The following is a 25,961-nucleotide window of genomic DNA, read 5'->3' as shown; positions in this document are numbered from 1 at the left end:
ATTGCTCAATCGTGCTCCGTAGTTTTTCTATAGAGTTTGACACTGACATGCGTTGTCGTTTGTAGAAACTTTATACAATTTCTACGTTTTCTCTCGGTTTTTCTGCGTTGATCTAAGAGCGCGTTCCCTCCTGTGTCGACGGATCAACGCAGGAGAACGAAAAATTACATGAAGTTTTGACGTACGTCAACTCATGTCAGTATCAAACACTACAGAAAAAAATGGAGCGCGACTTAGCAATAGGAACGCGTCCTAATTTGAATCCTTGACGGTAGTGATTTGAAGTCACCATGTTTAGGTTGATGTTACACCTAATATTTGAATTACAAATAAGTAACTTCATGTACTTTAATCTATGACGTGTGCTCTCGTGTTTATATATCTACACTCATGTGCAATGCTGGCTATACACGATTTCCGAACTTAGACATTTGCCGACGCGAATGCACGAACATTGCGTAGTTTGTATGAAAGAAAGCTTTTATTTCCCGCAAGGAAAAACCAACGATGTACATCAAAATTGCAAAATTTGGGGAACTGTTTACCGATAGCGAGAAGCCGGTATAATACTTATTTACCAGAAGTAACATTATAACTAAATAATTTATCTACTTATCCATTTTATTATCCTTACTACAATAGAAATTTATAGAAGTAATGAGAATTTCCTTTTTTATTGTTCCAATAGTAATAATAAAACATTGTTTATGATGTTTTGTTCTGATAATGGCAATAAATTATTTTATTTTCGTTTATAATGCTAAGTACCTATATGAGCCCTATGGCCTATTGCTCAGTCACGCTCGGTCGTTTTGACTTCAATCAACGGACAACGCAGAAATTTGAAGTTTCGACGTACGTTAACGCACGTCAATGTCAAAGTCAAAATCTATAGAAACTAACGACGCAGTCACGTACTGCGTCTCGCAACGGAGCACGACTTACCAATGGGGCATGGCTCTATTTCGTTTATAATTTGCGTAACGCCATCTACTTTATAGCAAACTTTTCATTTAGGTTGCTATAAAGTAGATGGCGTAATAAAAACCAACTTTTGCATCTGTACAATTCCAGTAATCATCAGTTCCGGAAAAACAAGTCAGAGGGCGCTAGTTATAATTTAAACCTTCCTTTTGATTAGTAGTACGTTTTATCTATTACTGCTAGATGGCGGTATTCGAATTTATGACTCTCACAGGTTATTGATGAAAACTATAAAGTAGGCTCACATGACTCTCAAAGTTGTAGCTGCGTTGATTTCTATAGGTTTTGATCGCCATTGACTTAGTAAGTACTTCGGAGTACCTACTATTTCCATGGTTTTGACACTGAGTTGCATTGACGTACGTCGAAATTTCATATAATTTCAATAATTTCTCTACCATATATATTTACTTTCATACTACACAGTAGTATTGAAGTGTTTTTTAAGCCTAGTAGATAATTATTTCTAGTATAGCTTATAGTTTATGGATCGACTGTTGATAAAAACCATCAGTAATTTAAACAGTTCCATCATGTAACGGTCGCATGTGGTGACGACGTGTTGTTGACACCACAGAAACTAAAATTCTGCTTTTGACACGCTGCTCTTGCTCTTGCCATCTTCGCGTATTGTAAACATAAAACCAAGGTACGTATAATAATAGGCACACATTACTGAAAATCTTTATTCCTTCACTTAAACTTAATTTTGCAATTTGTATTACAATAGAGACCTACATGTTTATCTTCTGACACCATGTACCCTTTTTTGCTAAGCGGTACCTACTTTCCAATTCATCGTAGTCTGTTTTTAAATAAAATATTAGAAAAAAAGAGTATACAATAAAATGTATATAGAGACAAATAAAAAAAATAAAAAATCTTACAAGCTTTAAAATGAGAATATTATCATAGGCGATGGGCAAGCACTAGCAACCTGTCACTATACTTATTTCTCAATTCCAACAATAAGCCCACTATTCACTTCGATTATTGATATTAATCTGCCCAGTTAGAGTTGACGTAATATTGTATAATAGATATGACAGTTATATATAAAAGACACAGTTGTGTTTGTGTGCGGTAGTGAGATCCATTACTTAGTTGATATTATGTTTTTCAGTGTCCTGAAAAAAATAAACAGTACCTAATAAACTTAGCATTATAACAGCTTAGTATATTAGCATTATAACTAAGTATTATAATACCATATATAGGTAATATATATTAAATTAAATATCAATCATATTATCTAATTAAAAAAGTATATTTTATCTAAGGCTAATTTTAATAAAGTAAAACCATAACAAGAAGGTTTCGTCTATATGTGTGCCAAAATTGTCTCAGTAGAGTTCATTCATTACAAACAAAGAAACAAAAATAAAAATATTTTCTCTTTATAATATTAGTATGGATAGGATCATATTGATTTTAAACAATAATTTTACGACATAGTCTCTATTATAACTTGGTTACCAGCACTTTCGATATCCTTTGCAGCGCTTCTCATTAATATTGGTCCCAAATGACTAGTTAACAAGTATCCCAATGGCGTCGTCACGAGGATTGCTTGTACTATAAGTTTCACAATATCTTCGGCGTATTTCATAACTTGATCATCCTGCGTATGCTTCGATATTAGTGTAGTCAATACAACCGGACAGAGCACCGCCTAAAAAGATAAATAAATAAATAACGATTATGTACATAAGTAAGTAATGATTATATTAGAAAATCTGATGAGATTTTTTGCTCATTTCAATAAAGAGCAAAAAATATATTCAGATTAATTTTTGCTTTCAAATGAAATCACAAATTGGAATTTCCATTCGAAGGAATGATAATAGTTATTCTGGATTGCTTTCCCGATCTTCAACGGACCCTCTGACTGAAAACTAAGACGCTATCGGCTTTCGAATTAAGATTGAGTTAATTTCATTTTGTTAAATATAGTGAAATTAATTAGGTACAGCTTGATGTTTATTATAGAAATACGCCTTGACTACAAGTAAAAAATAAAAATGTGATATAAAATCAAAATACACATTCATTAATTAAAGCTGGTTATCGAAGCCGGTTGGCTTCGTATTCGTAAACAGAAATAATGCTAATTAAACTGCAGTTATTGTCGTATACATTACATCACTTTGTGGTTTTAGCCGGGGTATTTATTTATTAATTTTATTCATAAATAAATACCCCGGCTAAAACCACAACTTTCGCTTGGCCACAATTAAAATGCAAATTCAGCCAACAAACATTACTATACCTGTATTAAAAATTTTGGCTAAATTAATATTGGCCACAGATATTGCTAAGATACATGTGTATGAAAAGAAAAACATTATATAAGTATACTAGCTTTTGCCCGCGACTTCGCACGCGTGCATTTCATTTAATAAAAGTAATCGAAGTAAAATTTCAGTTACTTATTCTTTTATCGGGTATTCTAAGACTGGTAAAATTTATTTATTACTATGATTCAAATTCATATTTAGGTCAATTCCCCGTTTCTTGCTACTATTTTCGCTACCTGTCTCGTTCTGAAACCTGTCCTGTCTCGTTTCCTGCAAATAATTGTCCCATGACGTTTCACGCAACGTGCCCCACCATTCATGGACCTCTCTTCAAAAATAATAAAGTTTCGCATATATTTCCACCCCTACACCATTCCCCTAGAGATGCAATTCAAAATCAAATTAATGCATTATTATTTTTGACCAACTACAAATTTAAAGAAAAAAATTAATGTGTCTCACTTCAAAAATGACGAAGTTTCAAACTTGTAACCCCTATTTCACCCCTATAGGGATGCAATTTTCAAAATCTAATTGATAATTTAAATTTGTTATTGGTAAAAAATAATATAATATAAATTGGTATAAATTATTTTTTACTAATTACAAATTTAAATTAAAAATTTCATTCTTTTAAAATAAAATATCGAAGTTTCACACAAACTGGCAACATGAGTGAGTGAGTGTTTTTCTTGTAAATATGAATGGAAATGTGAAGATCTGGTTCAAATTGGGTCTTGTCTAGCTGTAAGGTATGATTAATACTCTTAATATAATAATAGATTATTTGTAGTAAATGTAGGTATGTAGACTACCTCAACAATGGACTTGGGGATCCACGTGCAGCAGACGAATAGCTTCTCCTTGAGCGAGAGGTTCCAGCAAACTAGACACACCATGCAGAGCCGCGCGCTCAAGCATATAGCGAGGATAGCGAACCCTGGCACCAACGATGTCTCCGCCGTGGTGCTGTCGATCTGGGAAACAAAAATCAAATCAAGATTTGAGTTGAGACACAAGACTTGAACTTTGTTTTCTCCTAACAATAAGAAAAAATTAAACGATTAATTAAATCCACAAAGACGTAAAAAATAAAAATGAAACAAATCTTACAACAAAGAAGGTGCCAGTATATGCAAAGAGAAGGGGCTCGCAGAAGGCCCAGAAGACGTGGTAGGTGGTCGCCGCCGGGTTGTTGTTCAGCTTCCAGCCGCGCCGGACCCAGAAGGTGGCGGCTGTCGCGTTGCAAGCTAGCACTGCCACTCCCGCTGGAAAGAAACAAATAGGTCTATATGAAAGTGCGGCGTGAACGAACAACGCTTGTTGCCGATAGTTTGCCTCTAGTTTTAGAGAGATTTTATATCTTAAATATTGATACATACAACATATTATTACATTAGAACTTTTGTCGATATATTAAATTGAACATTCTAACCGGTGCCGCCCCATCCAAACATGGACGTAATGAAATTCCCGGAGAGCGCACCCATTACGACGAGTAGGATGCGTAGCTCTGTTGCATAATAATCCTGGGCGTGGGGAAGGAGCCCCGCGAGAGTGCCCCACGAGATCCCCAGAGCCACGCCGGCAAACAGAGATAAACCCGCCTGTGAAAAAAGACATAAATAAAATAAATATATACTGACAAATCACACAGATTAGCTAATTCCAAAGTAAGTTTGAGACTCGAGAGATATAGTTAGTCATACAAGACTCCTGAAAAAAATATTATTCGCCATTTTGACCTGACCGGGATCGAATCTGGGACTATTAGGCTAGTTCGTCAAAAACACCGAACATGATTCTGATGCAAAATAATTTGATAAAAAGTTAAGTAAAAAAAATATGCATAGATGGAAATAAAAATCAAATCGTATAACACATTATAAAAGATTGATATAATTTTACCTCTGTACTTAAAATTTGTATAGTTAATGTTTACTCACTTTAGCGTATCGATACGTATCATCGGTATCGTAGAACAAAAAACTGTAGAGCACCCCAAAAATTCCGACACTGAGGGCAGTGTCGACTCCACCGGCTGTGCACACGAATTGTGGCCAATTGCGTTGAATGCAGAGCGAGCTATGTTTGACCACCAGCGGCATCACCACAGGACACGAGACCGACGCGTATACGGAACCCAGCATGAAGCCTGCAAATCGAAGCGGAATCACAAAATTACTAAAGATTTCTCCGCATGCGGTCCTAACAACAAGTTGTGTAACCAATTCCTTGTGCCTTAGCTTTCTATGGTTATATCTTGTTTGCTTTTGTCTTTATTTTTACTTCATTAATTAGAATAATTACATTTTATCATATGAGTACTTTATGTTTTTACTATCTAATATTGCAAACCTGCATTTTAAATTTATTTTTCAGAACCCATATTGTAGATGTTTCCGATATTACCTGTTATGTGATATGATTTAAAAAAGGTAAAGCAACTAGAATGTGCATATTAGACCAAATCAATCTGATCTACCTGACAGCCATAGCAATTAAAGTTAGTACTAACTTACTTATGTCTTCAATTAAAAATATAAATCTACAGGCACTACTATAGGCAAGTTAAGTCATCAGCTTTATATAAATACTTACATTATAAAATCATAGTCAGAAAACTGTTTCACAAAAACAAAAAAGTAGTTGAACTTTGCTACGGATAAATATTGAAACTTATGATAAAACTTAAATTCGCATATTTTATGAGTTTTTCCATTCATCTGGACTGACAGCCAGGACTCGTGGCGTGACATTACAAAGGTAGGTAAATCAACGTGCTTCGTTGCAGCATGTCACAGAGTTAGCTGCAACTGTGCAACCTTTGTTGTTTGTATGGCCTTTCAGACCATTTGAGTTATTTATATGATAACGAAAGTGCTAAAAGGTAAAATTAACTATGTATTTAGTCAAATTTGTGTTTTGTAGTTCTAGGCATATAAGACCAAAATTTTTCAAACGGTTCTTTTTAAAAGTATAATTTGATCGTAAGGCGACAATCCGTGACAGCTAAATAACAAAATAACAATGGATATCTATACCAACGAAGAAACCAAGAGAAATGTTCAATTATGTAGAAAGGCTATAAAAAAATTCGTTAAAAGTTGAAATCATGAGTGTAAATATTTGCTTTTGAAATACCCTTTGATTTAAACCTTTTAAAATAAGTGATTAAACAGAAAGAAACAAAATATTTAGGTAGGTACAAATATACTGCATTAGAAGTACTATTATAAAAATGCTAGTATCAATTACTTTGATGCTTAACTTTTCGAGATGCTAAAGCATGGCTAGCTTTATCAGATAACTGATCTGGCAAGATTTCTCTACCGATTTCAATGCATTTGTTTCAATATATGAAAAAAGGGAAACATTATTACGCCAGAAAATTAAACCTGGGATTTAATTTCCTTAAGTGGAAACATCAAAACTAAAAACAATGCTGTAAAGTTTTCGCTTTATAACGTTTTGTCCACTAAATTTGGACGCATAATCACATGTGTATTCACTGTGATACACAAAAACAAGGAGAGCAATGTGGAATCAAGCGCTTCCGCGTTTCGTATCGACAACGCACATTCGCAAGCGCACGTCACATTTTGTGGATTTTATTCGGAAATCGTAAAATATTGATACAATTTTGTGGTCTACTGCTGATACGTACAAAGCGCCAGTGTTAATTAAAAGTGAGTTTTGGATCGTGAATCAAGTCTGATCGGAAAAAATGGTCGGTTTTGTGGATTCGCTACTTGTTACAAAAACATATTTGCTGCAGATTTAATTTTGTATACGAAAAATAATTACTTATAAAATTATTAACGACTAAATTAGTAAATGTTTTTTTTTTAATAACAACTAAAGCTTGAATATAAATATTCAGGTTTTAGTTAAATTTATTCAAACCTAGCTTTTGCCCGCGGCTTCGCCCGCATGAGTTTCATAGCAAAATATCAGTAATTTTTTTATCGCGTACTCTGAAATACTGGTAAACATATATGGTTTAAATTCGCATTTTTTCTCATATTTGGTTCGATTTCCAATCCCGCTTCTTGCTATGTAATGTAAATATCCCGTTCCGTATCGTGCCATCACGTTTTTCGCAATGTGTCCCGTCCCGTTCCCCACTATGTGTCTCCTTCCCATTTACCGCTCCGACTCCCACTCCCGCTTTCTGCATCGCGTGCCATCCCATTTTCCCATACGTCGTTTTATATTTTTAACCAAAACATTTTTTGTATTTACTACAAAAAGTAGGTGTGCCAATTTTCAACTTTATATCCCATAAGTCCCATACAATCTTTCACCCCCCTTTGAAGTTTTTTAGAGTAAATTTTTAGACAAATCTGAAATACGTATTCAATAATTTGTTGTAAACAACCAAAATCCAAATTTTCAGGTCACTAACTTCAACGGTGTAGAACTTTCATATTAACAGTTTTTTACCCCTTTTTTCTTTCTATAAAATTTTCAAGTAAATCGACTCCGTGAATTGTTGTTTTAATTTTCCTCATTTTCCGGGATGAAATATCTATAAGGTGTTAACCCGTGATTCCGGCTTTTAGCCCGGTATATAAGGTACCTACATACAAATTTCAAGGAAATCGGTCCAGTAGATTTCGAGTGAATTCCAGATTAAATTATCTGATAGTTAGATAAGTTTTTAGTACGCAGAGTTTTAAACTCAATTTAGTCAAAAATTACCTTTATAAACATATGAAGAATCCACAAACAGGATTCCACCTTGGTCCCAGCATGTGATTATCCTAATTTCCCAAGCACGTCGTGCAACAAAGAGCATTCAAATCTTTTGCAATACCAGTCGCACGGCGGATTTATTGAATTGGCTTTGTACAGCACGCTTCGCACACTGTACTTATAGCTATTCATTTTATAACTGCAGGCATATCGAGCGACTCCACCACTATGAAATACCGAATGTGGATATTGCGGCTGTCACTGTTTGTTGTGATTATTGTTTTATCTACCCCTTTGGTTCGCTGTATATTCAACGTAAACCTTTCCAGGTAAAGCTATATTGACAATATTTATTAGTATATGTTAAATGTCTTTTTGAAATGTTTTGTTTTTGGCACTTTTATTGTAGTATTTCTTTTAGTAGGTATCTGCACCCGTTCGAATTTCGGATCGTTTTAAGTTCCTTGTAGAAATATTTTCATTCTATAAACCTGGAGGGATTTGTTGAGGCAACCTGTTCGATCGAACATCACCCTGGAATCAATTATTTTAGACGTAAACTTTATACTAGAGGAGCGTCAAGGTGAGTCACGGCGTGAAAATGGTGCCTAGAAAAGATATCTGGATGAGAAATCGACAAAATTTCAAGAAGTTTAACACTCACCCCATATCCAGGGAAAGCCGAGGAGGATATTAGTCAGGGCTGCCAGCACAGTCACTTCAGTGAGCCACGGCAACACTCCCAGGGCTACCACCTGACCCCAGTTACTTCTTATGTAATTCACATCCCATGCCAGTGAGCCCTTTCCTAAGATGACGATTGGATATATTTTCCTGGAAAGAATGTTGGTTCCATCAAATTACACGTATTTTGGTTGTATGTTGTGTAAACAAAAGCTATGGCATAATCTGTGGGATTTAGAGAAGAAAAACAGTAGTTTTATAAGTGTTCATCTGTAATTTAAAAAGAATAGAAGTTTAAATTATATACAATAATATAACTTCTTGTATTCTTATTTTATTTTTTAAGAAAATAGAGAAACATATTTAAAAACAAATTCATTGAAGGAGAAAATTAATAATACCGATTTTTCTAATGTCAGTGAAATTACAAGATTATTAATTACCAAGACCGTTATAAATTCCATTCCTGTAGGGATTTACTATTTAGATGGTAGATTATGTTCATTTTAGCAGCATCCACTGATGCAAAAATCTGATTGAAAATTTGATGAAAAAATCTGTGTCACATTAGTATGACAAAATGATGTGACGAGAATCAGGCACAAAACTATATATTTTTTCAGATTTATTTGTATGCTATTTATGTACACGTTTGCATTGCAAACAATTTGCTCTTTTGCCATATGTAATGTTTTTTGTTTTGTCAATGAGTTTGAGTTGTAATTAAATATAATATCAAGATAGTCTTGTCACTTTTGTATACACAAAACTGATCTTGAAGACGCACTTTGTAAATGTATCTATAAGATATTTCACTTTAAAAATATATAAGTAAATGAGACTTTATTACCTTAAAAATCCATCAATATTTGTGTATTGTCTCATATCCAGGAGATTGAGGTACCTAGCGAGTATTCCTGTGAGTAGCGCGGCGAGGAGTGGGGGGAGCGAGGTCAGCCTCTGCAGCACCAGCCCGCTACCCCAAGCCACCACCCCCACGAGCACCAGGCGGAAATATTCTCCATTCCAATTCCAGCTGCTTCCACATGATGACCATAGAAAACCCCATACGCATAGTCCTATTTAAGGAAAAATAATTTTATGAATAAAGAGGAGGATTTTATAGTAAAGCAGATTTATTTTTTTATTTTTGAAATAGGGCGGCAAGCGAGCATGCTGGTCTCCTGTATTTAGAAATGTCATAAACGATAGGAATTGACGACCTCGGTGGCGCAGTGGTAAGGTTCTTGCCACTGAACCGAGAGGTCCCGGGTTCGATCCCCGGTCGGGTCATGATGGAAAATGATTTTTTTCTGATTGGCCCGGGTCTTGGATGTGTATTTATATATGTATTTGTTATAAAATATAGTATCGTTAAGTTAATATCCCATAACACAAGACTCGAACTTACTTTGGGGCTAGCTCAATCTGTGTGATTTGTCCTAATATATTTATAAATCTATTCTGATCCAATTGAATATACTTAATTGTTTTAACAGTTCCACTCCTCAGATAGGTATCGGGATAAAAAATAACTCGAAACTAAAGACGTTGTAAACGTTTAAAAAATAAAAATTTTATGCAGCCGTTACTGTTGAAATTATTAACTAAAAAAATTAAGTAATTACCAGTCTTATTCTATTAGTAACTTGATAATAAAAAGAAAACTAACATATGTAATTCATTAAAACAAAAAAAATCACTCACCTAAAATGAATAGTGTCGTGAAGTGAAGAATAGAAGATGAAGTTGATCCATCACACAATATATGTTTATTTTTTTCATAATCAACATTTTTACTTGCAGACGGCGCACACTCTCTGAAAAATTAAGACATTATTCTCATCAAATTACTCATACTAAATATATTTATGAGCATTTATTCAAGCCTTACGTTGAAGACATAATGTCGCACTTATTTCCTAATTTAACTAATAGATTGTCTTCTTCGTTCATTGTAGATAACAATCGCGCCAGGGATTTCTTATTCAGTTTCCTATATCAGAGAAAGCAAACACTGCTCGTACTTACTCACGTTTTCACTTCCTCGCGGCTACGTGGTCTAGTGTCACCTGCGTCGACCGTTTTCGATTCGTTATCTGAAGTCGATGAAGCAAGTAAAATCTCAATGCAAGCAATGATTTATATTTCGTGAATACCTTTGGAATGCTGGATGTAAAACAACCAACTGTTCTTACAATGCTTATTGTACTCTATAATGTTATGATTTCAACTCAACGATTAATCTCAAATGTTTAATGAAGCAAAAATTTGTTATGTATTATATAAATTACCTAGGTCACCTATCCATATCCATACTTCCATACTAGAGTAAAAATTTGTATTTTTTTTCTATTTGTTTGTTTGTAATAAATAAAAAAACTACTGAACCGATTTTGATTTAATTTGACACAGAGATAGACGAAACGTTCAGAACAGGATTCTTACGAATGTCATATTTTCGACATTCGCGAATATTGGTAATGCGAATGTGTGAATTCGAATGTTTAGGTAATTCATTAAAATAACAAATAAAACTAAGTACGTAATCACAATATTTACTAATAATTATATTAATTGTAATAAAGTACTCAAGTTTAGTATTCCAATACTGGCAAATTATATTTAATAAAAAGTAACATGGCAGCCTTTTTTCCTATGAGGCGATAGGCCTCCCGCCCACTTCTAGCATGTACCGACTTGCACAGATTCGCAAAACTTGATGCGAATTTTTAAATTGATGCGAATCATTCGCATATGCGAATGCGAATGCAAATATTCGTTACATGCCTGGTTCAGAAGTTACATAATTTTTCCGAAGTCGGGACAGACCGCTATTTAGTAATAAAGTCAGGATAATACTTAAGATGATCGTGTGGTCATTACCTTACGGATTGTCCTTATTGATCATCAGCGGCGCGATGCGATGCGAAGGGAAATTATATATGTGGATATATGTATATATAACCTATTTTTACTTTCAATATTTCGCAATCTTCAAGATTCATAACTTTATTAGATAAAGATATTAATTTTCTTTAGGCTGTTCGTTCTTCTTTTCATGTCATTAACCGTTATTGATATGGCCTTAACCGCTATCATAATTATCAACTATATTATAGTACCCACTGCTGGGACTCTGGCCTTTTTTAAGGATGGATTTTGAGTTTGAGTTCGCGTTTAGAGTCATGGCTCATAGAAATAGCTTCCACAGGCCATGACCCAAAACGCGAGCCCAATGCGGATTAGTGGGTTAACTCAACCTCAACCAAGTATCAATTAATCAACACTCAGAGAAGCAATTGTTCATTTGTGTTCAAATTGATTTATACTTTCAAATTGTACAAATGGTGTAGTATTTCTAAACAATGCGTGTTATGTAAGAACAAGGTAGGTTTCACCTATTTTTGCTAAGGCTGGTAAAGTATTAGTACCTTTAATCATCACCATCAACAGCCATTTAAACTTCCCACTACTGGGCCTGCGGCATAGATGGATAAAGTATATGGCCTAAGACCCATCACGCGGGCCTATTGCGGATTAGCGGGATTCTTTATTAGTTTATTACCTCTTTACACTATATCTCAGTTTTCAGAAAACTTCGCCTATAATCGCAGAAAACTACCTAGCTGTGGAAAATTCACAAGGGAAGGGGGAAATGCTGAGGCGCTGGCTCAGATTATATAATAATTCCAGTACTGCTGCAAAAAAATAGACATCAATGTAGTCTGTCCTATAGATATAGGCAACAGCTATAGGTGTCAATAGACAAAATTAAACATCTTTTTTTTGTCAATTTTCTATGTATTCAGGATTAAAATGAATAAATTTAGGATGAAAAATTTAATTTATTTAATGGTTTGTTTCCTTAACTCATGCGTTTTGACTATGTAAACAGTGATACAGACTTATCGACACAGAAGTCTAATATTGAATATCTCTTTGAATAAATTTCTTTTGCACATTTGAGCGCAAGAACTGGGTTATTCGATGTATAAAATGTAGGTAAGATTTTGTTTTTGTACGAGTACTACCCGTTTTCCGTAGCCCCGCCCGCGGTGAAAGGTATCGAGTGCGTTTGTCATACACTTTCAACTAATTCCTGGTCTATTTGAGCAGAAATTTGGAAAATAAATTGTATATAGGTAACTTATGTTTGGGTCGGGACACCAAATTTCATTAAAATCTGGTCAGTGGTTTAGCTGTGAAAACATGACGAGACAGACAAAATTTCACATTTATAGTATTATTATGAAATTGTAGATAGGTATGGATGTCGGCAGTGTGCCTAAATCGCACCTACCTTAATCGTTGAAATTCAGTGAAAATATAAATTGAAATTAATATATATCTGAACATAATATATATTTAAATCCTTATAAACTAATATAAGTTATCCATATAAAGTTACTAAAGTGCATAGATAGCATTAGATAGCATAGATTTATATAACTGTATAAATACGAACAAAAATAAAATTTCGTCAACATTAATTTTTTTAACTAAATATAAAAATTTAAATCTTACCTTTGTGCATATTGTATGTAATAAATTTTTGGTTGCCAATTTTTATTTTCAAATAAATATTATAACAGCACTATAACACCGCAAATATTAAAAGCGTCATCGCACAATGGCGACTCGAAATAGACACTTGTGCAGTGTCGTTATTGGCCTCCTCGGAGCTAAATAAGTGGAAATTAATTACTACAGCTCCATTAATTATTATTAACAAATGACTCTGTTCACGGTGAGTTTACATGAAATCATTCAGAAGTAACATGCTCAATTACAACGCATTACGTTTCAAACAGTCAAAAGCGTTGCCAATTTACGCGTGAAATTTTACATGGTGCATGCTCTGTTACTTTCATGAAAATGTTCATAAAATGTTATTTTGGTTCATTATATTTTACACAATATGCAATTATATTATAAAAAAATATCAGTCAAATAATAAGTATATTGCTTTGGCATGCATAGGCTTAAGATGCTCAGTTTCATGAACTCCTGTAAAAACATGGAGAGGGAAAACGCTGACGTCTATCCATGGGCTGGTAGAATATGTTCCTAGTGGTTTATCTCTCCTCTCTGTTCTAAAATTTTTGGCTCTTCTTTCTAAATTATATCGTTTAAGTCCAAACGCAAAGATGTAGTAGTTCTCTTTCTTACTTGTAATAATTTATCTAAACGAAAAAATGATTTTAATGTTGTTACATTTTTGCACGACAAATACAGCGCCCGATTCTTTATTAAAACTCATTGGCCATCAATTCATACCAACATTGAATTGTATTCATTATGTTCAATCAGTTGAAGAGTAGTTCATCGATGCATCCATAGATTTGTCATTTCAAATTGATAGTCAATAGGTACATTGGGAATCATTGGTTATATTTTATGGACTAGTTTTGATCAAATGAACTAATATACTATTTATTATTAATAAATTACTCTGTAAAATCAATTTAATTTATTTTATACCAAATTAATTTAATCTTTTTTAATTAATCACTTGCAATGTTGTGTATTTCATACATATTGTGCGGTCACGATGCAGTATCTTTCTCGTCATCGCCACTTTAAGCAGTGATTGGCATCGGTTTTTACGCACTCATTTACAATATTTAATAATAATAATTTAATGATGAAGTAAGGCAGGAGAGGGAAAGATGGGATGCCGTTGTAAGTTAAACATCAAAAATAATATATATATATATTTAACTTCTTACTTCATATTTAATTTACAGTTCAAGAGAGCTAGATTTTTCTTTAACACTATACGCAGATGCTGTTGGCGATAAGGTCTGTGTACGATAAAATTCTGAAACAAAGAATATAATAAATCCTTTACTCAAGAACCTTCATATTATAGTCACCTTTTTTTGGGTAGTCGTAGATGGTAATGATATTAATGTCACACATTTTTAATAAAGAATCCCTGCATTTAGTTCCAACACTGGCATCGTCACAAGATTTATGCGGTCAATGGTCAATTTCAGAAGCATTAATAATGGACAAAAAAAGAAAATCGGAAACTGAACACCCCGAATAAATGATTCCCGCCTCAGTCGCCTTGTATTAATAGATGTTTTTTTTTCAATCTATTAAACTATCATTTTGTAAAATATCGTCACGCTAACCTTGTATTATTGCATTGTTTATAAAGTAAATTTCTTATACTTAGCCGAAAGAAACTCGTTATACAGCTGCTTTCGGTAGGTCATGGTCATTAGCTCTAGGTCTGTAAGATATCCTAAACCCATCTCTTTACAATGATCAAAATACCTATATAATGTTCAGTAATGATACAAAACACAGCATTATAACTGTGAAACATTTATATGATATATTATTCTTTATTAACTCTTTTACTGGAACTCTGTCATTTATTTCCAGTAGTCCAATTAAGTATTATATCCAGCGGAAGCTCTTTGGTATAATATCTTTATATAATTTATTTATAACAACTAATCGATTTGCAAACAGTGTGCAAGTAAACATGTTATGCGATCTGGTTACCTAAATATGTATCATATCTGACTGTATAGCGTTCATGTATACCGTACATTGTAATTTGTACCTGTACGATGATTTTAGGGTAAGAATTGACATTGGATTTAGATGCAACTAATATAATTAACGGGTGTCTAGATTTTTTACATATGTCTCAATAAACACCTTCCTTGTAAATAACAAGGTGAAAAAACAAACCTTCAGGTGTAACTTTCGATTGAGAAAGAAGTACAGGCCCCAATGACGTGGTGAGAGCAGACCCCAGCGTGGAAGTTATAAGAATTGCAATAACTATGATATTTGAATGTTGCGACGCTATTTGTTTGTCGGATGAAGTCGCATCTTGCCACAAAGAATCTGCTGCCACGCGAACTAGTACTGCCTGAAACAAATGATATGAATTTACTAGCTGAGCTCCACTTTAAATATAACTAAGGTATAGGAAATTTCAAGATCTCTGTATATGTGTGTTTTTACATGTACTTATGTATTTTTATAATGGATCTCTGAAATAGAACGATACAACCACATCAAGGTGTTACGAAGTTGACGAGGTTTACTAAAAAGTCTTTTGTTATAAGTCGTCATTTCATATGTGGTTTCTCTATGACAGAAACTGTAACGAAACTCAAAAGTACTAAAAGTTGTTTCACTATCTGTCCTGGCTTAAGAAAAAGTTTTTTTTTTTAATTGAAAGTCTGTTGTAGGTGTGTAAGGCATAATGTAGAAAATAAATCACAGATGAGTGAATTTAGTGAATACATTTTTGTAGTGAGATGTGATAAATCTGGTAATATATTATACAGGTTGGCAGTGCAAAAACGTTGTTGCGATGTTAAAACCTAAAATGTTATATAAAATATTCAATTATAGGCATGTAATGTTTCTTGATATTTTGAGTTATAAGAACGTTTTAGTAATAAAAAGAATATTTTATTCTCATCGATTTTGGAGCTTTGTTTCTGTTCTGATTTCAAGGATATAGGAATCTGTGACCCTGTTTTCAAGATTTGTGAATTACTATTTATTTATTTTTTCCGTCCTGCAATTAAGTTTCTTTTATATTTAATTAATTACAGTACTACTGATCCAAGGTAATCGATGTGTATCAAGCGTATCGGCACTCTCTATAGTTAAAGAGGCGTGACAAATCTCAACGAAAGAGTTGTCACCATTTGTTTCCTATTGCAATTTCTGAGTTAATGAGGTATGTATTATTTTACTATCCATAATTTAAAAATATTTAAAGTTTTGTTTTTAAATATTTTTTTAATATATCTGATAACTGTGTATTAGGTTATTACTATAAATTTATTTAACATGTACAGTCAATGAAAAAAGACTATATATAAGTGGCGCACAGATAAGTCAGTCAAAAGGGTTTGCCAAGAACCATTTGTTGCTTCGTGGTTTTACCCTTCTGTAGTGTTTTCGGAGGCCCATAAAACATTAACAAGGTTGGTAGGTTCATACGTGGGATAAATAAATTAATCTGTCCACGATTATTTATAACTGGTATTTTATACAGGTACAGACCCACAGATAACGGTTTCTAAAAGTAGGCTAGAAAGGCCATCGTCGACTGAAATGTAGCTGCAAGTATACTTCAGAATATCTCCTTTTTTTCCTCCTCTGAAATCAAGATATACGGAATAACAAGCAATTTGACTTGGCGCGGTGGCACCAAAATATATTTTGAGTTGACATTGTGTCTTCCACATCGAAATCCTTGCCTCCCTTATTTTGGGACATAATTTTTACTCTAGCGTTAGGTATTTATGAAATATCTAAGTTAACGTAAGTTAACGTATACCATTTAAAATGATCACCTAATTATACACACAAATATATCCATCTCAAATCATCAATATTCTTAATGTAAATTATACATAGATATATTAGTAAAGTCATAGGCTTGTTCGCGGCCATTAACGGAGCGATCACTTGGAAGTGGTAATTCAGTGAGGCGAAGGCCAGGCGGCGGGCAGCGGCCACTGCATTCACCATCATGGCCGATGATTAATTGCTTTAGCGTATAACGAGCCTGTCACTTCGCCCGACTCTATTCAAATATTAGCCCGGCAATTTTCTTCGTTTAGGCATAATATTAAAGAACCTATTTTTGTACTACCTGGTATAGGTAAATAATGGTGAGAGGGCTGTTTAAATGACTCATGTTCTTGATAGACTTTAAGCACGCCTTTTAATTTGCCAAGGTAGTAATATCTAGGATGTTTTTAAATAAAAAGAATAGCGTAACTCACCTCAACTATGGCCTTTGGTATCCACGTGATGGCAATGAACAAACTTTCTCTTATCGACATCTTGTTACAAATACCGATAAGAAATGCCGTAACTAGCCGCAAAATCAACGCGGAAATGATGCAGGCTAACATCAAACATATTTCTTTTCCGGACACTTGAGAAATCTGAAAGTAAATTATATTTATTTATCTTTAGTTGGACACAGATAGGTTTAGGGTGAGCACCAGTCAACATTGACGTTGACTTTAACCTGTGCGCCGCCGACGTTTAGACAAAATGGCGTACCTTGCGTTTTTCTGCGCAGGTTAAAGTTTACTTGACTGGTGCCAAAGAGTGCGCTCTTTAATGAATCATGAAAATTAAAAATTAGGTAATATCCGATCAAATTACTTATTACTACAAATATTTTCTGCTCTTTTCCAATTTAAAAAATGTTAGTAGGTACGCATTGCACCATTTGTCCTTTGAGACATTCATGGGACCAATAATGCCTTTTTATTGCCTCTTTTATTCTAATAAATGAGACGATTGCATTTTTGGAGATAGATATCCAAAGAGGCAGCCATCTCATTTTGTAAAAAATCTGTATCACTAACAGGTATATATTAAACTGGTTTATATTTTAATTTAATTTAATTTAATGTTATTCACAATTTTTTTCTAAATCACAACATTTTCACCTCTTTGTACAATCTGTGGGTTATACAAACAAATAGTAGGTAATCGTGTTTCTTAATACATATTGACAAAAATTGAGTGTATAATAAAGAAAGCTGCCCAAGGGAAATTTGCCAACTTATTGTTTCAGTTGATCAGATCCATCTACGTTACCAGCGAAAAAATGTTGCTACCGATAAAAATACCCAGAGTACGTGATGTCGGTCTATTGTAAAGGAACTATTAATTTTAGCGTGTATGACCCTCTTACATCTACTAATATGTTAAAGGGAAAAGATTTTAGTATTTTTGTTTTTTTTTTTATCTGTAATGAATTCGAAAACTACTGGACTGATTTTGATTAAATTTGGCATAGAGATAGACGAAACGTTCAGAAGTAAAATAAGCTAATTTTTATGGCTTTATCCGAGCGAAGCCTGGGACGGGCCGCTGGTAATTAATAATTTCTAAGTATTGAGTGTCGCAAAATTGTTACTTACATCAGTAACATTGAATACCTAGAAACCTAGGTACTTAAGTTGAAATCGTAAAATCAAGCAATATGTATTTCAAGAAAGCCACGCTCAAAACTGTCGAGCATAAAATTAAAACAGCTGAAGGTGCTTACTTCTAGAAAGTACCCGCTGTAAGTGAAGAGCATGGGCTCAAAGATCCGCCACAGCAGCTTGTACACCTCGGCCACCGGGTTGTTGTTGATGGCCCATCCTCGCCGCGACCACCGCGTCGCTGCTGTCCCCGCGCACACCATGATTGCCACTCCAGCTAGATAGGGAATAAATTCCTATGATTTATAAATACTTTTTGTCTAAGATCAGGCAGATTTAATAAATAAAATTAGCCCTCTAAATTAAAAAAAAAATGTTTAATTTCATTATATAATTTAAATATTATGAAAGTAAACAAAAAAAATATTTTTCGCGAAAAATATCTTAATATTTTTTTATATAAGATAGATACAACAACTGTCGTAGTTGATACAGTTTCTAAACCGCCTAACGACGTGCAATGATTAGCCGATGACGATTACGACCAGACTTTACACGTGTCGACACGTATTATTACACGTGTAGTACGTGAACATAAAAAATACTATTCTATAAAATATTTTATTTATTTAATGCAGGTGTAAATCACGTACTGACAGGTTATTAAAGTATTTCAACATATAATATTGGTAAAATTAAATTTCCTACTAACACACTAGCAGGTAAGTATTTACTACTACTAACACAATAGCAGATAAGGTTTTCTACACTAGCAGGTAAGTTAAATATTCTTACAAAATACAAACACCGTGACACATATTGACATAAATACACCGTGACACATGAAAGATAAGAATACGTTTGCTTGTAAAAATAGAAACAAGAAGATAGAGAAGTATCAGAGACAAGTTTCAGAGAAGTATATGGAAAACACGTGACATATGACGACATTGGATACCTCGTTAAATATTTCAAATACAGATACTTTACAGAAATCGAGTAAAATAAGGAGACTTCTGTTTTTGCTCGTTATTCGATTTGATTTATGTTGAACCATTGATATGTTTGAATATCTTAATGTTATGTTTAATTAAAGATTGACAATGACGCTACTGATATTTTTGATAAGATAAAGTACTAGGACGTCTACTCGATTCTGCATCATAAAATTTACTTATTACTGTAAGTACTTACTCAGAGTTAGGATAGCTTGATGTGTCGTTGATTGAACAAGTAATAACTACTTTAAATTATGAGGCATAATATGATACTTACAAGTTCCTCCCCATCCCAAGAAAGCACCTCCGTATGATATCAGCAGCCCTCCGAATAAAATTAAGAGGCTGCGTATGGTCGGCGCATACGCGTCACTGTGGTCCGGGATATAGTCTATCAGGATGCCCCACAAGATGCCAAGCGCGATCCCCACGAATATTGCCAGAACTGCCTGCCAAAAACGTTGGCCAAATTAATTAGAAATTAGAATTAGTATAGATGGAGTGACGTTATTTATTTGGTATATAAATATAAACGCATGAATCACAGATAGAGAAATGAGTAAGCCACAAAGTAGGATTTGTGTTAAAAAAATTATAAATTTGTGTTACGCTATATAAACAGTATAATTTGAATGAAGTAACAAGTTACGTCATAATAGACATTGATTCGTACAACCGTTGACATTAAAATAACAATAATAATATTTTCTAAAATTATTTTATTATTAAAAAAATAGGAAGCATTTAAAATAACCTTGATAATTCTATATGGTAGCATTGCCGGGTAAAATATTGCGCTATTGATAATTCCAAACGTGCCCTCTGTGAAGGCGGTGTCGAGTCCTCCGGCATTGCCGACTAGTTGCGCGATCTGTCGCTTGGTGCCCAGGCCCCGTGCGCTTAGAGCGTTTACTGTGGGTACTACCACAGCTGGAGACACTGATGACAATATCGCGCCGAGATGTAGACCTGGAAAATGTATAATTTAATAAATGTAATTTCGGCGTGTGGTTTCGCCCTGGAAATGCACCACTGGAATCCTCCCTTGCCAGAACCACTCTCCACCAAATCCTCCCGTGGAAATCGTACGAGGTGACTAAGGGACACATAGCCTTAGAAGCTGTTAAATAAATATTGTGTTGTTTACTTTGTTACGTTGCCTAAAATAAAGGATTTATTTATTATTTAAAGAATAATCAATGAAATTGTTTAACCTTAATTCTCTTCTTCATGCTTTATCTACTCAACCAACGATTGAATTTCATCAAAAAAGCGATACAGAAAAGGACATAAGTTAATTTTATTTTCTGAAATTGTACTGATCTCGCGGGGAATTGGCCGTGGACCTAAAGCTATAGGCGATAAAATACTGCAGTATAATATTTTAAAAAATACTTATAAGTGTTATTTAAGTAATGTAGGGCATACACCGTTTAAAGTACTTACCCCAATACCATGGAAAATCAAGAAGTAAATGACTGAAAAACACCATAGACGAACACTCTACGATCCAAGGTATAGTTGCTAGAGAGAATACTTTGATCGAATTATTTTTTATGTAATCCCAGTTCCAAGTGAGCGGTCCTTTCGTCAAGATAATTACAGGGTATATACGTCTGTAAAAAAAATATTGCCAGGTCAATTGAACCATAAACAACTAGCCAATCTGATGTCAGGGTCTGGTATTTGATTGTCTCTGACGTGTTAAGTGGAACGACCATCAAATGCCGACCCTGTGAAGAACGAGAACTATGTCTCACAGAGTTATCTGATGATAATCAGATTTTCAAAGTTTTAGTAAAATTGAAACAGTTTAAAAAGGTTTGAATATGAGTCCGTGAACTCCGGGTCAATTATGGCCTATGCCTAGGCCTAGTAATTAAAAAATTGACCTAGGAGACGTAGAGGCATGAATTAAAATAATGTACCTAAATAAAAATAGAATGCGCCTACTTTAATTTTTCTAACCAATGATTATATCTGCATAAATTCTTTATGTTACCAAAAAGTAACTAGCGGCTAAATAAAAATCGAATGAGGAAATTACAGAAATGTTTTCTTAGCACGACTTCCGCAATAGGACTGTTGTCTTGTGGAATATTACATTAAATGAGTGTTTATCATCACTTATTTACAACTACATAGAGAGACATATTAAAAAGTGAAATGCCTTGCTTTATTATTAAGCTAATAGCAATATGTATAACAGATACCTTAAATGAAAATCAATAATATTAGCAATGGGGTCGTCTAAGTAGCTGGTTGGTCCAAAATTTCTGTAAAGGGCTCCAGTTAACGTCATCCCCACTACAGGATTGACTGTAGTATACCGCTCTATAGTGTGTCCACAAACATAGCCTGCTATGGCTACTCCAGCCATGTGAAAGGCGAAGCTGCCCGGGAGTACTACATCCTTGAACAGAAACCAAGATGTACCCCATATTGTAACCCCTGAAATAAGAAGAAGAAATATGTTTTTTTTTTCAAAAATGAATTTTTTTATGAAGTTCTTAATTATGTCCGTGCAGTAAGCCGTTGAATAGTGCTCTCGTTGGGAGCCAATCCTGTGTGCCAATACAGATCACGCATATCATAATAATGCATTGTCATCCAAACTAAAAGCGTATTTAACGGAACGGGAAGTGAGTCTAATTTAAATCGTAAGATTTGACCTATCAGTCAACTTTGACGTTAACTTGAGATGCTATACTTTGTTTTCTGCACAGGTTACAACTGCAAGTGAACGTCAAAGTCGACTAGTGCAACGAACTCAAAGCAAGGTAAATAAAAGCTTGACAAAAGGTCAATATTACCTTTCAGATTACTAATTTGATTTCATTGCTCAAAGGATTGGAGATCTCTAATAATAATTAAAAGTATTTAAGTATGTATTAAATAGCTGTATTTTATGTTTAATTAAACTAAAATATTTGCTGTAGTTGTCGAAGTTTTACCAAGGAGGTTAACCCGAAAACATTCTGTAATTTTTAGTTATTAACAAAAAAAAAAATCCGAGGTTCTTTAACATTACATTGAATTACACTGTTACGGAAGCAAAACCTGCAGTTAGGCTCTTTTATAAGTATTCAATGCAGAATGTAATTCACATACGAGTACCTAATCTGTTTCCTTATGCAACGATCATCTATAATTGTTTTATTAATTGAAAACATCAGTGGCGCGTAGGAAAGTCATAACAAAAAATGTTTTATGTCTAGAATGTTCGTGTTTTCAGAATTAACCTATAATTAATAATTTACCTTTATTACAGAAAATGTAAACGGCGAACTGAGCTACTACGGCTTTTTCAACCTTTTTATAACATTAATTAGCAAAAACCATGTGTTCTTACACATGTTTGTATTTTCGGGTTTTTATAAAATAAAAATATCTATATCTCGAATTAAATATATTATTGGGTAAATATTCAATGCATATTAAGCGAGTCTGAAGTTTTTTGAAAGCCTGTTGTCTATAGTATAACGATCTAGAGCGTAATAAATTAAATTTTAGCTAAGATATACATATATATGGCGATCTCAGGCTGGACTGCCGTTCCACCCGATCTGACAAGAAATAGCTAATAAAATATTTTTCAGATCGACTCGGGCTTAGGATGTTAATGTATAATTGTTATAAAATATAATGTTATGTTAGTGATCTAACACAATTCTCGTTGTTACTAACTCAATATGTCTTATTTGTATTTATATTACATATATTACATTTATAGCTATAAGCACAAATGTATGTTTGTTTAGGTAGAGTGCGAAAATGATTCAGAATATGTCAGAAATCTTATTATTACATGCAAAAATTTGTCTTTAATCATGTCTCACCTCGGAACAAAATTATAAATTAAAGATTATGAAAGAAATTTATGGGAATAAATTAACAAGTGAGGTTAAATATAACACAGATCTTTTCCTAGCCATATATTTTTCTTTGAAGCTGATATCATGTCAACTGCTTCATGGCATAAGTATAAGTAGGTACTTTCAAACTACGTGTGATATTCTTTGTATGTAAGTATATTTTTCACGAAATTACACAATTTTACAACTATATTGCAATTTCTATATCGATTTTTATATTATATATATAGGTAGTATGTAATACTTGAAAAAAATATATTTATTATGTTCAACTTTCTTCAACTATTTTAACTTTAGTTATATATTGTAATAAGATAACTTAGTCATAGTGCTATAGCGTGGACTATTTCCACTCTGTTTCCTCTCTATTTTCACCTAAACCTGAACTCGCTCTTGGGTGCGAATGCAATTGAGATTCAGATGAGAGAGAGGGAGAGAGAGAGTTTAGATTACGTTTAGACTATTTACTAGTACTAAAATAAATGTAACAGTATTTTAGCAGACAAAGTTGCCTCGAAATTAAATTAATATTTTAAAATGTCTTACCGCATATTAAAACGCCAATATACTGCTTCCATTCAGAGACGGCTGGTATCGTTTTTGTTAACCAACTCTTGAATTTTCTGGGGCTAGTTTGTGGTACATTTCTGTAAAATTAATTATTTTTCGATCAATTAATAAATCAATGTTTAAAAAAATCAAATGTTCTAATACTTATCTTTACTTCTTGGTGGTTTTGTTCTTAAATTTTTAATGCTAATTTTTATAACGAATATATTCGCTTTCTTTCATCCCCAACAATATTTTAATATATATAGCGAATAACTTTATCCATCGGTGTCCCTATATACAGTGATAAGCTCACAAATTTAAAGTCCAAATTGGTTTGTCCTAAATAAATGATTGTTAACCTAGTTCAATGCTGTCGGAAGCTAGGAAAATATTATGAAAACTCAATATTTTTTAAAATTCAGGTACGTATTAAACAAAAATATTAGAAAACATTACTTACTCACGTTTTGTTGGGTCCTATTCCGAATGTGGTCACATTGTAAGTCCGAGCGTCGCCGGAATCATTTCTCTCTGTAATACCAGATTTTAACATTCTTCCGAAATTCACACACGAGCCTGTCTTATTTTTCAATAATCTACGCAATTTTGATACCACTGCCGTTTAAACAAACTTAAATATCCTTTATTGTCACTGTTCAACACTTAATACTCACCAATTGCACTGGTGGTTACGCTCATTTTTCCAATACTTTGTTTCTTTTCAGTGCTGAATTGTTTTGTTCTACTGTAACGTGTGATCGGGACTCGGTCCGTTGTCGAATGGGCATGCCGCTGAGTGTTGAAGCAAATTAATTCAAAAGCTGGTGTCGTGTGATCTCGAGCCCGCCGTCGCATGCGCACTCCATTTAATATCTATTATAGAAGACGAATCAATCATAACATACTATATTGACAACGGCGACAAGGCATGCCTTAACACGCGATTTGGTATACAGTAGGTACGTTTTGTATACTGTGTGTTTAGTACACACGGCCCTATTCTAATGAAGTGTCATTTGTATAGGCCCGGGTGTACTGTTTACCTTCCTATACAAAATCGTGTTAGTTTCTTTTGAACGTTTTATTTAGGTTTACTTTAACATAACTATGTTGGCACAACTTTTCTATATCATCAGTATGAAGAAAATTATACCATGGCAGGTGCTAATATTATTTTCGTCTTAGAATTTTACAAAAATTTATAGGTGGTGTATACCTTGGTTTGGGGATATACTGTAATGTTGTCATACTACGTAGAGGCAGTACTTATAAATAAAATAGAATATTTATTACAGATTTACTAAACATATTAATGGCCAGAGTTAGATACAGAATAAAATTAGAAGAGGTATTTCCAAAATTCTTTTTATAAGTAAAAATAAGCCAAAATGAAGTTAAAAACGCGGGCTACTACTACTAGTACAACAACTACTAATACTATCTTTTTAAACAAGTTCGCCTGTCCGTCCGTGCGTCTATGTATGTACATGTACATTTTCGGACACTGTCGCTACTTCTACATTCAATTAGCTACGTTCCGGGATTTACCTAATTAATATAGTTATTGTAGCTACATACTAGGTACTTTATAATAATAATGATTTTTACATATGAATTGCTTGAATATATGTTAACCTTATCTAATAAATGATATAATTCAAATCTTGCATTTAAATGTTAATATCGAAATTGAATATTAATTTGATTGCTTTAATTTATTCAGGTTTTTGTAATATATTTGGAAATACATTATATTGATAATTGATTTTTGTGCATTTATTTATAGTAGACAACCCCACCATCATAACCCGGTTCTTTATTAATTCTCAATTATGAATCACCTCTCTTCATTATAACCAAAATAACGTTTGGGGGTTAATGTGTGAAAACAAAAACTTGGGTATAAAATAAAATTTGCGTTATAATTTA

General features: G+C 33.5%; 2 protein-coding genes and 1 long non-coding RNA gene across 5 annotated transcripts; 1 reads left to right on the top strand and 2 right to left on the bottom strand.

The window, feature by feature from the left end:
* The first annotated feature begins 1,428 nt into the window (after positions 1–1,428).
* LOC128672165 (uncharacterized) lies at positions 1,429–9,690 on the top strand. Its single transcript, XR_008404919.1, has 3 exons — positions 1,429–1,633; positions 8,185–8,308; positions 9,555–9,690. It is a non-coding gene; the product is annotated as an uncharacterized LOC128672165 (long non-coding RNA).
* On the bottom strand, positions 1,657–13,349 carry LOC128672148 (sodium/hydrogen exchanger 9B2-like). Of its 3 annotated transcripts, XM_053749105.1 has the most exons (11): positions 13,191–13,349; positions 10,699–10,762; positions 10,371–10,483; positions 9,514–9,742; positions 8,644–8,813; positions 5,228–5,436; positions 4,717–4,888; positions 4,395–4,549; positions 4,097–4,258; positions 2,461–2,656; positions 1,657–2,111 (listed from the first exon to the last, which is right to left on the bottom strand). In XM_053749105.1, exons 1-11 carry the CDS (start codon positions 13,198–13,200, stop codon positions 2,104–2,106), a joined length of 1,488 nt encoding a protein of 495 aa, XP_053605080.1. In that variant the 5' UTR covers positions 13,201–13,349; the 3' UTR covers positions 1,657–2,103. The 3 variants fall into 3 exon arrangements, with proteins under 3 accessions (XP_053605080.1, XP_053605071.1, XP_053605076.1); XM_053749096.2 differs by lacking the exon at positions 1,657–2,111 and having other exon boundaries at positions 2,130–2,656; XM_053749101.2 differs by lacking the exons at positions 1,657–2,111; positions 10,699–10,762; positions 13,191–13,349 and adding an exon at positions 10,558–10,697 and having other exon boundaries at positions 2,130–2,656.
* Positions 13,350–14,365: 1,016 nt separating this feature from the next.
* On the bottom strand, positions 14,366–24,887 carry LOC128672412 (sodium/hydrogen exchanger 9B2-like). Its single transcript, XM_053749548.1, has 11 exons — positions 24,707–24,887; positions 24,497–24,563; positions 24,027–24,127; positions 21,819–22,056; positions 21,052–21,221; positions 20,360–20,574; positions 19,883–20,054; positions 18,730–18,884; positions 17,444–17,608; positions 15,378–15,561; positions 14,366–14,487 (listed from the first exon to the last, which is right to left on the bottom strand). Exons 1-11 carry the CDS (start codon positions 24,885–24,887, stop codon positions 14,408–14,410), a joined length of 1,728 nt encoding a protein of 575 aa, XP_053605523.1. The 3' UTR covers positions 14,366–14,407.
* Between the last annotated feature and the right edge of the window lie 1,074 nt (positions 24,888–25,961).

Source organism: Plodia interpunctella, chromosome 1 (assembly GCF_027563975.2).
Source record: "Plodia interpunctella isolate USDA-ARS_2022_Savannah chromosome 1, ilPloInte3.2, whole genome shotgun sequence".
NCBI lineage: Eukaryota > Metazoa > Arthropoda > Insecta > Lepidoptera > Pyralidae > Plodia > Plodia interpunctella.
Note: the sequence above shows the minus strand (reverse complement) of the source record. Positions and strands in the feature narration are given on the sequence as shown.

Excerpts from the sequence above, each read along its gene's own strand:
- LOC128672148 (XM_053749096.2), bottom strand. Across the intron at positions 5,437-8,643 it reads CGGCTTTCCCTGGATATGGG|GCTTCATGCTGGGTTCCGTA; the intron begins GTGAGTGTTAAA and ends TTCGATTTGCAG. Across the intron at positions 4,259-4,394 it reads ATACTGGCACCTTCTTTGTT|ATCGACAGCACCACGGCGGA; the intron begins GTAAGATTTGTT and ends TTTGTTTCCCAG.
- LOC128672412 (XM_053749548.1), bottom strand. The coding sequence starts at position 24,887 with ATGCGACGGCGGGCTCGAGATCACACGACACCAGCTTTTGAATTAATT. Across the intron at positions 24,564-24,706 it reads CGTAACCACCAGTGCAATTG|AGAGAAATGATTCCGGCGAC; the intron begins GTGAGTATTAAG and ends CTGGTATTACAG. Across the intron at positions 18,885-19,882 it reads CTTGGGATGGGGAGGAACTT|CTGGAGTGGCAATCATGGTG; the intron begins GTAAGTATCATA and ends TTCCCTATCTAG.